Source organism: Orbicella franksi, chromosome 8 (genome assembly GCF_964199315.1).
Source record: "Orbicella franksi chromosome 8, jaOrbFran1.1, whole genome shotgun sequence".
Taxonomy (NCBI): Eukaryota; Metazoa; Cnidaria; class Anthozoa; order Scleractinia; family Merulinidae; genus Orbicella; species Orbicella franksi.
The window spans coordinates 12,720,051-12,734,645 of NC_138152.1; the positions used below are offsets into that span (position 1 = coordinate 12,720,051).

Sequence of the window (14,595 nt, forward strand, 5' to 3'; positions counted from 1 at the left end):
AGTATTCAAAAATAAAATAAAAAAAAAACAAACAGATTGGATTATAAAAACCCTTAGAAACTGTATATCACCAATCGCAACACTGTAAGCAGTATTTTCAGTCACATCAAGAGATTGAACGAGCAAGTGGTCAGTTTATATTTTTATTACAAAAATATTTAAAATAAAAATAAAGCTATAATTCCCTATCTTTATTTAGTATATTGAAGTAGCTGTTTACACTCGAAAAAACCCGTTACCTTGGTTCAGGTCACACAACACATCTAAAAAAACCCGTTGCGTGACAGCAAGATCCTTGAAAGTGGTAAAAGGGTGTATTTATAACCTATTGTAATGTTCCAGCTGTGACGTACAATGCAAATGAAACCTATCACCTACTTAAAGTACCACAGTACTCATTTTACATGTAAAACCTTCATGGATGCATTTTATCATTTGGTCAGTCTTGTGTGAACAATGGAAAATTTCGTTTACAAACTCTTGACTTATGATTTATATAAACTTTTCCTCACATACAACACCCTTTATCTTAGGAGTGTAGCAAAAGGTTTCAGAATCCATAGCTCAACACAACATCTTGCATCATCGGGCAGCGAGAGGCAGCATGGCTGAGAACACTGGAAAATTTTGTAAACAAACTCTTGGCTTATAATTTATATAAACTTTGGGATTTTTAAGCCTGTTACGTTTAGTAGGTATATTTGTTTTTTTTTTTCCGATCAAGTGGCAGGCCAGTGAACTAGCTAGGTGTAGCTAGGTGCATTGGCTACTTTAAACAACAGGGTTTTGTTTTTGGTAAAACAACCTCTTAAATACATTCTTGCAAAAGATTTACTCTAATCTGTATACCCGTTTTATAGTACAAAATAGTATCTTAAGGTTTCATTGTACAAAAATAGTGATCTGTATTAACAAGTTAAAGGAGTTTCCATTTCTCTAACATTTACCGCACTATCCTAGAGAATATCCACACATTTTCGCGCCCCCAGATATCGCGCGGCCATTTTTTCTCGCATATTTTTTTCGCGTCACCTTTGATGAACTAAGCGAAAGAGAAACTATTCGTTGTCTAGTTTAACGTAACACTGCGATACTAGGGATAAATAACATATGAGCAGTAAGGATGAGCTCTGTAGCACTTTGTCCCTACGTAGTACTAGAATGAAATTATACACAAGCCAAGGGAACACTGACTCCTGAACTATTTGAAGTTCTTGTACTTCTGGAACAAGCAGTAGAGGATTCTTAATGTTGACTTGAGGTCCTTTTGAACTACATCTGGGGAGAGATTTACAAAATTAATGTCAATGATAGAACTAAGTAAAAACTGCTACGAATGTAGCCTGTGACGAACAGGTTCTCTAGTCGAGGATGGGATGAAGAGAAAGTGGAAGAAAGAGGATAGAAGAAAGATGAGGGGAGAGAGGGGAGGGGAGACGCCCCAACCCCCAACCCATTCCCCCCTCGGGACCTTCATTCTCACCCAGTTCCTTCTCGGCCTTTCAGCCGCGGTCAGACACTTCCAGCCGGAGCCTGTTCACAGGCTACTTTGAATGAACACAGCAAAATGGCTTTGAAGTAATGTTGTATAATTGTCTAACTTTCACGAGCTTTCCAGTAATGATGACACAAATCTTGAAAACTTGGCGCCTGTTTCTTTCGAGATGAATGTACAGCAATCAATTGTGTTTGACGAAAAATCAAGACCGTCCACCCCAGAGCAATCTGTGTCTTTTACAAGTACGTCATGGTTTCGACCCGTGAAGAGAACAAACATTTCTTGACTCTTAGTAGCCTCCTTTATATGTGTGTGCACAAGTCCTTTGGGCTAGTCACGCAACCTTTCCCTTACCCATGAGAGCGTGACGACTAGAATGTCTGAGTAGGAGGTTAGACGGTAACCGGTCGTTTCGCCCGATGTCAGATCCCCCCGGACTATAAGTCTGTTCGCCCAGAATGAAAGTTCAAAGAAGGATGTCCTAGATTCTCTCTTTTAACTAAACGAGCGAAAAAGACAACATCGTGGGTATCATGAAACAAAACTACCCAAAACATCTTTATTTCTCTCATGGTTAATGCGCTCGTCTCTGGATCGAACGGTCCGGGTTCGAGCCCTGGCCGGGGACATAGGATTGTGTTCTTGGGCAAGACACTCACTCTCTCCACCCAGGTGGATAAATGGGTACCGGTGAACTTACTGGCGGTAACCCTGCGATGGACTAGCATCCCATCCAGGGGGGAGTAGAAATACTCCTTGTCGCTTCATGCTACAGAAACCGGGATAAGCTCCGGCCTGATGAACCAGACTTAACCTTACCTAATCCATTGACCACAGAACTAACAGTCCGGGCGAACTGGCTTTCGGGGGAAACGACCGCAGTTCGGTTAGACATGCCCCTGAGCAGAAAACAACTTTAACAGATCGAGCTAACATGTTGGTAAGAGAGGACATCATTTTTCAAGGGTAATATCAACCGTACGATCGCAAAGTGCTTTCATCTACAATGCATGGATATATGCGAGAGTTGCATTATTGTTGGAAACAATTTCCTTACCTTCTGGTTTAGCGTAAAACTTCATTCCACTGTCTCTCATGAGATCGATAGCCAAGGCTACATTATGAAGCTGTTCATTGTAAAGAAAGAGCATTACAACTGTCAACCGCTTCTTCAAATCACTTCACAAGGCGGATTATATACTAGCAACGTTTTTCGGAGAGCTTCAAGATTGTGGGAATGTGTCTGAAGACGTATCCTCAGCGTTCTAATTGATGGCATAAGCCAGGCAAAAATAAAAATACAACCCAGCATCAACTTGGCAATATGGGTTTGATTTTAAATCAAGTTGTTGAGGCTTGTTTTCATTGGCGAAATGAATGAAACGGATATGGAAGTCCTCGTTGATAGGCCTTTGTTTATATGATTGGATCAGAAAAGGCGAAGGTGTGTGCACCCTTTGGTTGGTTCACCAACACGCAAAGCTAAGTTTAAAGATTGCCTGCCCAGTAGCTCTTCTCTTCTCTCAACGCTTCTTACTGAAAGTGTTCCGATCATGAGTCTCTCCGTATTGGGGATATTAAAGAACTTAAGCAATGACGACCGCGACCCCAGGGACAAAGCCTACCAAAAATGAATTTATATTTTACATTCAAATTTCTCAATTGTCTAGATCTAAGCCTGCGTAGCTGGCGGGAATTCGCGCCTGAGTGAGAACTCGCGAGGAGATGGGCGAGGAGTGGAGTTGAACTCGCGGCTTCGTCGCTCGCAAATTTCCTCGCGGGCCGTGAGGAAAAAAAAAATGGCGGCTCCGCCGCCAAATATCGCTTGCTCGCAGATCCCGCCAGCTACGCAGGCTATCTAGATCTGTTCAGTGCGCCTATTGGTCTCAGAACTTGCTCGAGCTACATATGTAATGCCAGCGTTCCATTCCAAGTAAAAGTACGAAGAATTAGCCGCCGTTGCTGTAGTTCTCCAAAATACGCAGAACTTAGTCATTTCGTGTTGTTGTTTTGCAGAGTACGGCAAAAAAAATGTACAAAGATTTATAACGCACGTGCACAGCCATTATTCTACTCACTAAGGAGGCTGGCAACAGTTTCCAGCACTTTTCTAACAGCTATACTTTGAAGGATGAATGCCGGCTACCACTGTTTAACAAGTGATGCTACAATAATGGTATCATACAAATGCCCAATCATTGGTATACAAGTTGCGTTCATCCTTTATATGCATAGCAACAATATGACCTGCTTAAAACACCCTTAATTTTAGCTTTAAGCGCTTGTAACTCAAAAACGAGCTTGGTGACTCCCATTTTTTATCATCGAATTATGATAAGCATGGTAAGATGCAACTTTTTGCCAAGTTTAAAAAGATTCTGTAGTGTGGGTTCAGAGCCACCTTAAATTTTCGAAAATTTAAGGACCTTTTGAGGCTGAACATCCTAAGAGGGACCCCTGAAAGTTACGACGAGCACCTGTGTCCCTTTTATATGGGAGTCCCCCCCCCCCCGGGGGAGGGGCTAGCCCTCCCTCATAGCAAAGTGGGTGATTTAGTTATGGTAAACTGCGTACATTGTGGTTACGCTTGAGTCGTCATGTCCTGTGTCCACCAGACTGCTGGCAGTCTGTGTTTCTGTCGAAATCAGGCAGGGATTTATCACTACGAGACGAGATATTTCAAAACTTTTTTGCGCTCTTGTGCACGGATAAACACTAGTCTGACCCTAGGAGAAAAGATCGGCTGCCAGCAGTCTATGTGTACGATATTCAGAGAGCAAGCCACCTCAGCCCTAGCTGGTTTTCATGCAGGTCCTCTATCCTGGTTGAATTGGAATTCGGAGTGTTGGTTTTTGTGGAGGAAGGAAAACCGGAGAACCCGGAGAAAAACTCTCGCAGCAAGGCGAGAACTAACAACAAACTCAACCCACAGATGGCACCGGGCCGGAATCGAACCCAGGCCACACTGGTGGGAGGTGAGCACTTTCATCACTGCGCTATCCCTGCCACACCTGTGTCCTTAACCCTGGGAAGCCATTGTATTTTGATCATAATTTTATCACTGGTTAATCACACACACAATTGAACGTTACCTACCTTTTGTTCTTTGTTGGAAGGTGTGATGTAAAACTGGTACAGAGGAACAAAGAAGCCTTCAAGGAGACCCAGCAAGAAAATAAGATAAACACCATCATGAAACTGCAGAGAAAATCACAAATGAAAAAAATCTATCATTTTCGAGATTGTCATTTCATTCTGTTACAAATCAAGCTTTAGAAATCACATTTAGAGTGGTTTTCACTTGGGTGTCGAAAGTAATTCGCATTTTAATGCTTTGATTTTGCATTACTACGCAATGTAATTGGCTGAAAAAACTCACGCCAGTTTGTCATCAAATCAGAAGTAAAACAAGAACCAACTGTGACTCGCTCGCACACTTTTTCCGCACTTATATTTGTGTCGAGTTTTGATTGGTTCACTGGATTGTCTGCGTTCTTTGTGACTAGCCAGAGTGAATACTTTGTTTTAAGGTAAAGTATTACGACCGCTCCACTTGTACATGGAAATAATTATACATATTAGATATACATACCTGTGAATCGACGTCAGCAACATCCAGACTCAGTTTACTCAGGTGCTTGTTGACAAAGCTCTGCAGCGACTGTCAAAAGAATCAAAACTTTTATTATGTATTGTATTGGTCAAAAACAGATCCATTAACTTCAATGGTCAATTCTCTCTATGACACACGCCTGCAGGGAATCACGGTAGTTGTATTCATCAAGACAAAATATCCAGTCCAAGGTGATGAATACAACTACCATGATTCCCTGCAGGTGCATCTCATTGAGGTACCTGTAATTGGCCATTAACGTCCCAAAGATGCTTTCTTGATTTTGACACCTATCCTACTGGAATTTCTAACTTAACTTCATACAAACATTCTTTCCTTGGTACCCTCTTTCCCACTGGTCATTTCCAAAACTCTCCTTGGGGAAGGTACAAGTACATGTATAGGTATCGTGTGGAAATACACATTACTTCAGGTTACAAAAAAAGAACACAGCTAGATGTTAACCTACTTTCTCTGTTTTCAACATAACCTAATGATACATAAGGATTTTGTTCTTGCAAAATAAGCATAACCCTTTTTAATACCTCATATCCAGAAATAAATTATCCTCTCTAGTCCTTATAAATGTATGTTAAATGTAGCAGCAGTGGATAAAAGTTGTTAAAATGTCAAGAAATTTATTCTGGATGATCATATCCTGAATTCTCATAACATTTCCATTGAGGAACTTTTGGTATTAGAAGGAGACATTTTATACTGATTCATGGTTGCCACAGACATCACTTTACAAAATACCCTGACTTTTCGCTGATCAAAATTAAATTTCCCTGACCAAATAAATACAAAATGTCAGATCTAGTAGCAACTTCTGGCCTCAACACACAGGCATCCTTTACACTCGATCTGACTGACAAGTTTTCAAAAAAATTTTCCTTCAATTTCATTAAGTAAAAATGTCACTGAGAACACGGTGACCTGAGATGTTCCTTCCAGCCTTCAATGGTATTAAACCAGCTGTGTTAAATTATCTCAATTTTTTGACGTTTCTTCAGATTGTCAATTTTCCCTGACTCAAAATGAAATTTCGTGAATATTTCCTGACCTTGAAGAATTTTTTTTCCCTGACCATTTCCTGAACTGTAGCAACCCAGTGATTACTGTAGGAGCTTAAAGGGTTAACTGTACCTTGAATCACATGCATCTCCATTGTGAGAACTACCCTTGTATGAATTCTTGCAAAATAAGCTTAGCTGCATCTCGACAAAAAAATCTCTTCTCTGCTGACTAACTATACGTTACAATTACCTTTTTCACAACGTTCAGTTTTTCAGGGGCATTATCAAAAAGTGCATCAAATGCATCTCTCTCTAAAACAAAAAGGAAAGGATAGATGCCATTAACATCAGCAAAGAATGTAAATTGCGTAAAACAGTGATCACAATAAAATAAAATGACTAAAGATGTCTGAAGTATTTTATTCATTTGAAAGTCTGGTATGCAGTTCCATGTACATGTACACTGTAGTCTCAAACTTAGAAAGTTGCAATGCCTATAATATGCATCCATAATCATGGTGAGCTTAGTTTGTCAATGTAGTTTTCCATCAGGGGCAGATCCAGGATTTTTCAAGTGGTGGTGAATGGTACCTTTGGGTTGTAGAACTAATGGGACATGCCCCAAAAATGTTTCAACTTGAGAATTGGAACCTAATTTAAAACTGTTACACCACAAATACTAGCAATGCCACAAAGTAGAAATAACAATTGAGGTAACTGCCAAAAGTGTTTCCCTTCATTTCTCCTTAATATTCCCAATCTATTTAACTTTTTTTATTTTTTGATTCTTCAAAAGGGGTGACTAGCCACCCAATCCACCACCCCCACCCCCCTCTAAATCTGACCCTGTCTATGCCATTTCGGAATAAGCTATCTTAAGTCTGTTGTCAACGTTGGTTTTGAAAAAAAGCTTGCTTTTGCTGCCATGTCAAGTTCCCTCCTGTGACCTGCTAGTGTATTTTCTATGTGAAAATGGTGAAAGACAAGTGGATATTGTGGTCAATTCCCCCTTGCAAGGAAATTCAAACAGGAATTTAGTAAAAGATCTACTTCTCTTGTTTCTCCATTTCTGCACAGAAAATACTGAACATTGTACAACTGAACCTTAGTCCTACATGCAAATTTTATATATCGCTAGCTAGAGCTTTGGTCCACACGATGACATAACTATTGTGAAATCACCCAGCTTTAATAATTAGTAATAAAGTGATTATTATAGTAATTGGACCTGCTGTCATACAATTCTGGGAGTAATCATAACAATTACAATTTCCTCAAATGTGATTGGTGCATAAACTACTGTATTTTGCTCTAATTAATCTGCAAAGTTGTAATTGGACAGTGTAATCGGACAGTTGGCTGTAATCGGACACCTGTAATCGGACAGTTACATGAGCCAATCATTTTAAGTCCTCTCCACTAAATCCACCGATCACAACATTGATTACAATCACTATAGTAACCACTGACTGAGACTGACTTTGTAAAATTGTGGAGGTTTAGTCTCTGGTGACTGTTTTGAAAGAGACTTTACAGCCATTTTGCAAGCTGTTCTCCATATTTTATAATTATGATATTTAAAATGACAATAAAAAGCTCTTTATCAAATGAAACTTGTAATTGTTATGATTAATTGGTAACAGGACATCGTGTCGTCCAATTCAGTCTGTAATCATACTCGTGATTAACAAATCGGACTCCCGCTTTGCAGTCGTTCGATTTTGTTAATCACTCATATGATTACAGACCGAATTGGACTCCACTCAGTCCTATTACCATTATTAATCATGCAAGAAATTCCAAAATCGGATGAGGGAAGTGTCAGGCTGATTTTAAATTATGTACAACACGAGGTCCAATTACTAATTAATCATATCTATAACAAATTTCTGAATTTTAAATGACTGTCTTTTAAGAACTTCTTTTCAGCGAAAACATCTATAGCACTTTTCATAAGTTTTAAAAAATTTAGAAAACATTGCTATGGAAGCCACTAAAGCAAGTGTAATTGAGGTGCGAATCATGTGGGTATCCAATTACAGATATCCAATCACAAAAAGTTCAAATTGGATACCTGTAATTGGAGACCCAAGTGATCACGCACCGAGTGCGTGACAAATAGGTGCGTGGAGAACCAATCTCGATCGAGAATTTTGTTATACAGATATGATTATGCCTGATAGCATCTTATAATATACAAAGTTTGACAAGGAATCATTATTGGGAGCATTGAAGTATTAAACACTTACTGAAACATTGATTTTCTTACCTGGCTTCCCATTTTGTGCACTGAAAAAACAAAAATTAAAAACAGTCAGCAAATATTTTGACATAAGGCCTGTAAGTTATGATCATTTTTTTCCTATTCTTTGATAATCTAATTTTCCTTTATGTTGCTTAATTAATTAACACATCAGGTTTTGAGCCATAGAATTAGATAGCTAATATCTTTGGATAAGTACTGAATACAACTGAGCATAAAATAATATTAAAAAGAAAAAAAAAACCAAATGGACTTGTGTCAGGAAAAAAAAGGGGGGGGGGGGGGCAATACCTATCAAATTTTTATGCTCTACCTAAAGGTCCAAACCCTAACCTTTTTATATACATATAATGTCTACTGTAAAAATATTGCACCCCTTTTCTAACTTGCACATTGAGAAACTGCATTAATTAATTTGCATTAGAAGATGGATCTGCTACTACATGTGTGCGAGATATTTTGAAAGGCCCTTTTCTGTAAACAATGTACTTGAACTCACACAAAGATAACCAACTCAAGGCTTATTTAAGGTACCCATTTCAGGCTGATCCTCTCTTTATGATCCACGATAGGAACTAAATTGTACCCATCCTGAGGCTTTGGATACATAAAATTATATTATACATATTACATTATTTGAGAAAAACGAGCAGGGTTAATTATTGCATAACCCTCCCCCCTAACCTCAGTAGAAATAAGGGTACCTCTTTGCCTTATCCTGCCCCCCTTTTGAGTAAAGCATGTGTGTGTCAAGAAGGGGGGGGGGGGCAGAGATAGCCTCAATAGCTCTACTCTAGATCTTCTACTCTCCATTCCGCATGCATAGACTTACTCCTCTCCTTCATTTGCTGCTGTTATTTCCTCGACAACCTTCATAGGTAACAGGATTCCACCCTTTTTCTGCACCACAACCATGTTTATTGTGACACCACTAGGCAGCTTACGTGGACACTCAAAATGATGTGCCAGGGCAACCAACAGATGTAGTATGGCTACGATGTCTTTGTTATGAATAGCTGGTGGAAATTGAAAACACAAGATTAACAGGCTTGCCATCGAACCATTTAATAAATGAATTGTATTATGTTTTTTTTATTCACTTGCAAGGTACAGTAGCCAAAAACAGTTAAGTGCATGATGACCCATATTAAACTGAACCAACAGACAGGGTCCGAAATTGTGCTTTCCTGGTCGCCAATAACTGTGATTTTCAGCCAAATCGATTAAAATAAAATTCAAAGCCACCCATCAATTGGTCACTTACTTTTTACCTTTCCACTGCTTTTGTATAAAAGTATAAAACTGATTTTCCTGTTATTGTAAGTCTACCACAACATTTCATAGCTACGATCAGTGCGAAGCTACGCCGCCATGTTTTTCAGCAGTTTTCCATAACATACGTATTGCGGGCGCAACAGGCCCCATGCGTTCTTTCAACATGAATATTTATCCAGGCGATATGTTGTCCAAAGATGCTCTGAAATCTTTCTGTAATTTATTACAAAGGGGAGATGGAACATCCGTGAAGAAATTAGTTGAAGATTTAGATATTCTCCGGGCATCAAAAGGTGGAAATGTAGATCTGTCAAAGTAGTCAAAAGATGACGTGAGCACTGGTTTGATTCCTGATGACATCGATTCAAATCTGATTTTGCCGGCAAGCCTGTGGTGACCAAAAATTTTGGTTTGTGTTTTGCTGTGAAGGAAAAATTTTATTCCATATGGCAACTAAAAAAAAAAATTTCAGTCGCCAGTTGGTGCCTGCCTGAAAAAGTTAATTTCGGACCCTGCACGGGATTTCCAGTATAATGGTGATGACACAGGCACGTTATTTTAGCATGGCAGACAAAAGAAATTTTCATTAACACGGTAGCAGTGTGTCACGATGCACGCATAATTAAAATTTCCTATTTGTTCCAGATAAACCATGATCAGTTAAACCAAGCAGCGTGTCAAAGGATGCAAAAACAAAAGCCGTGTCATGCCGTGTTTTATTATATGGAGAAGAGTGTTTTACTGGGAACTAAACCACTCATAGATTCCATACACCACTTCATCCGGGACCCGAGTGGCGTATTTTCCGTATGTCACCTTTGTGAGTATCGTATCGTTCAATGACCTCAGGATTCCCGTCTTTTGCTTTTGTTGAATTGGTTTCTCCATATAATAAAAAGAACATTACACGTTGGCTTGAAGATATGAATTTTATGTTCTCGTGGCAAGAACAATATCTCACTCATTCGCTTCCCTCACTCGTGAGATATTGTTCTTGCCACTCGAACATAAAATTCATATCTTCTCGCCACCGTGTAATATCCTCTATATAATGCACTCTGGTGTGCGAAATATCACATTTGTGCTGTGTTAAATAATATTAATAACAGAGATCAGAGCAACCATCTGTAAGAGTTTCTTACGGTTGATCCGATCCAAATTTTTGTCACAATGGTGTCAAATTGCACTACCTGCCCATGTTCCCTACTCTCCCCCCTCCAATCACTCTTTAGGATCAGAAGAGTCCAACATCAGCAAAATTGTTACTTATCTACTCTATACATGTGTAAGTTGGTAAAGTCTGCATACGAAGCAAGTGGCCCATCAGGCTGGAGCTTATCCTGGTTTCTGTAGCATGAAGTGCTTAGGAATATTTCTACTCCCCCTGGATGGGATGCTAGTCCATCACAGGGTTACCCCCAGCATTAAGTTCACCGGTACCCATTTATGCACCTGGGTGGAGAGGCACTGTGAGAGTAAAGTGTCTTGCCTAAGAACACAATGCAATGTCCTCAGCCAGAACTCAAACCCAGACCGCTTGATCTGGAGACGAGCACACTTTCCATGAGGCCACTGCACCTCTCAAAACTACCATTAAAAATAATTTTATAACTTACAATAATTTCCCGGTAAACTTTGTAACATGTCATGTGCAGCAAATGTAAGTGACAACAATTCAACTAAACAAGTTGAACTTACTATTTGCTGTCCATTTTGCTCGTTGCTGAGGAATCCCTAGGAGCTTGTTTACATGTTCAAGTAAAACAGACAACTTGGCTTTCTGTTGAAATGAGAGCTCTATTAATTTAAACAACAGCATAACAATTCAGCCAGAGACATGAGCAGTCCCAACTTCATTTAATAGTAACATGTTTATTTTAAGTTATTTTTGTTGTAAATGTATGTCACTTGAGACAACGCTCTACAAGCACCAACTCTCAAAAGTTAACTCCCTAACATCTACTAATATGGGATTCTGAGTCAGTCGTGAAAATCTGACCTATGATTTCTGTAAAATGCTGGAAACCAGTATAAACCTGTAGATCTCCACCTGACAGTGGAACACGTTGGAACATGTACAAAGTTGCGCTCGTACAGCATGTGGTACATAGAGCAACCAACTCTCAGCTACCAGGGTTATCACTAAGCCCCAGCTCAGAAAGAGATGATCACCAGCTGGATTTTGGTGAGCGATCACTTGGTAAAGGACAACGAACGGTTTTTAGGTTATGCATTTGATATCGAAACCACATCAAACTGTCTAAATGAAAAGTTTGGAATAAATTCCCGACTACCCTAAGTATCGGTGCCACTAACATGAGCAAAGTAATTGATTAAATAACATCTCGTCTTGAGCACTTGTTTAGTGTGATCTCTTTCTGTGTACCGTGTCCGCCATCTTGTAAACATGAAGTTTTGTAGCCCTGCATTCAGGGGGTTGCGAAAGACTGGGGACAAAAATTTTGTTCCAGGTCTTTCACAAAACTAGTGAGACAATCTCAGATGGTGCAGAGTGCAATTGATAGCTCTGGTACGGTAGTCCCATAAGTACTCACCCCTGCTCGGTTCACTTCCCGTTTGTGTCTACCTTGGTAGTCTGCTACCACTTTTCCCCTTTGCAGTGTGTATGTTTCAAGGTGGTATTTTCATTTAAGGTCCAAAAATTACGCACAAATTAATTACTACTGGTGTTTTATGTTGATTTTCGTTCATTTTAAATTCAATAATATGCTGAAGCAGCAAACGTGACAATTTCTCCAAAACATATGCAAGATGTCCTTGTTTTTTGGAGATAAATGAAAGAAAGTTAACTATCTGATGTAGTGATGAAGAAACGGAACAGAAACGATGTTGTTTTACTAAAAATGCAAATTTTTACCGATGAACAAGAACTAATTTAATTATCAGATAGTCACAAAATACCACTTTCTTTTTCTGTTGCCACCTTTGCTGTTAACAATAAAACAATTCAAAATTAACACACAACGATATTCATGGCTGAGAAGCATTTCAACGAAAAGTATTGAAGATAAACAGCGCTACTTGGCCAATATGGATGAGTCTCCTCAAAGACTGATTACCGGTAAATTAATTTGCGCTTTCATTAGGTGCCACGTCATCTGCAGCAATATTTGAGCATTTTCCTGGTTTCTTTTGTTACAAGTTTGCAATTTGCAGAGTATTAAAGCCACTAACTTGGCAACTTTTTGGTCTCTCTTACAGACACAATTAAGGCAAGAAATAAACAAGCCGCTAAGGAGAAGCAATACATTTGAACCCTGACAAGCACACTTTTGTAGATTGTAAACAGCAGATGATATTTGTTGAACCAACCTGTGTGTAATTCTAAAAGCTAAGCAGCCACAGTAATGTTTCACTTTTGCAATAAAAAGGGACAATCGGCACTACCCGAAAAATAACTGCCGTCCTTGGTCACATGACATGATATATAAAATACCGCATGGAAAGATAGTGTATAATACTAACGATGCTAGAACGCATGCGTCTTACATGTTGAGCTCTACCATAAGGAAAACCACTCAACATTTGTGCGTGATTCCGTATGCAGTGTATCCTTCACCTAATATAGAAGCCACAAATGCTAACTAATCTACGCATGTGTTTAGGGCAAATTAGTTTTGTTCTCAGGAGAATGGTACCACAAGGAGAGCAAGGGGTTACCTGAAACAAATATATAGCTTTGTGATGTTCAAAGCTAAGTGACGGTGACGGAATGTGTTTTACGTAGAGTACACATGTACCTTTCCAACCCTACCCCGACTACTTCCTTGCCTCTAGACTAATTAATTAATTGAAATTAATTACTTAAACAAACATTAAAGTTTACACCTTAGCACCATAGGGCCATATCGCCTTAGTTCCTTAGAGACAGGCAGCTCCCATAACCATCCCAATAGTGCACTCTGAACTAAAAAGGTGACCAGCTCAATGAAAATCTTAGCTGGAGACTGTTTTCTTCGCTACAACTCTGAGCTACAGTGCATCTCAAGGGGAACTAGCACTTTAGAAAAGCAGTGTGCATATACAGGATACATGTAATATATAGAAAAGCCTGTACATGATTGTACATCTATAAATTTCATTCAGGTGTCACAAAATATCACAACTTTTAGTGTCATTACTTATCCACTAGAGAGGGGACTATAGGTGAGAAGGGTTGAGATGTTTTGAAAGGGGTTCTTCAGAATATTTGATAAAGTTTCAATATAAGAAGGTTGATAAGGGGGAGGTGGCGACATTTGAAGTCACTGCATGATTTAATTTCATATATACTCTAAGAGATGGTTCAACTGCTCATTAAAACGTTTTCCATTTATAACCTCTGTCAACGTGTGTCAATTTGGGCGTACTTTCTAGACTTTATCTGGAAAGCAGGGACATGTAACTATATGTACGTACTTAAGAATAATTTGGAACAGAATTAATTTTAACAGATCTCAAACTGTACTGTAGTATTCACTGTACACGTACTTGAAACACAAATTACCTGGCTCTCTACTGACTGGGTAACTTCTTCAAATTCAGCAAGCTTGATTTCTGCGAGTTTCTCTAATAGAAAAATTGATAAGCACTGTTACATGTAAATTTATTTAAGAACTAAATAATGGGTGCGTCTCAAAAGTACCAGGCACTACCAAATTCATGAATATGATTGGCTGAAATCAATATTAACTGCGGTCTAGATTTTTCCATCTAGATTAGAATCCAGACTGGTTACATTTTGCAGTGAAAAAGTTGCAAACTAAAATACAAATTAAAATATTGCTAAACATTGTTTGCAAGCAAAATTTCAGCTAGTGCGAAACAGTTACATTAAACAAATTAATTTTTCTTGTTTGCCATATAGTAAACATCTTTAATTAACCAAGCTTAGTCGGTTAAAAAATATATATATATCTATTAAATCTAA

The 14,595-nt window shown here is 38.9% G+C and overlaps 1 protein-coding gene across 1 annotated transcript in view; it reads right to left on the minus strand.

Moving 5' to 3' along the window:
- Positions 1-121: 121 nt before the first annotated feature.
- Positions 122-14,595, minus strand: part of LOC145495366 (alpha-parvin-like) — a 23,052-nt gene continuing 8,578 nt past the window's right edge. The window contains exons 5-13 of the mRNA XM_081474979.1: positions 14,173-14,234; positions 11,364-11,445; positions 9,223-9,406; positions 8,397-8,416; positions 6,378-6,439; positions 5,091-5,159; positions 4,595-4,696; positions 2,556-2,625; positions 122-1,278 (exon numbers count right to left, since the gene is read on the minus strand). Of these exons, the coding sequence (XP_081331105.1) occupies positions 1,202-1,278; positions 2,556-2,625; positions 4,595-4,696; positions 5,091-5,159; positions 6,378-6,439; positions 8,397-8,416; positions 9,223-9,406; positions 11,364-11,445; positions 14,173-14,234 (728 nt within the window). The 3' untranslated portion in view covers positions 122-1,201. The remainder of the gene's footprint in view (positions 1,279-2,555; positions 2,626-4,594; positions 4,697-5,090; positions 5,160-6,377; positions 6,440-8,396; positions 8,417-9,222; positions 9,407-11,363; positions 11,446-14,172; positions 14,235-14,595) is intronic.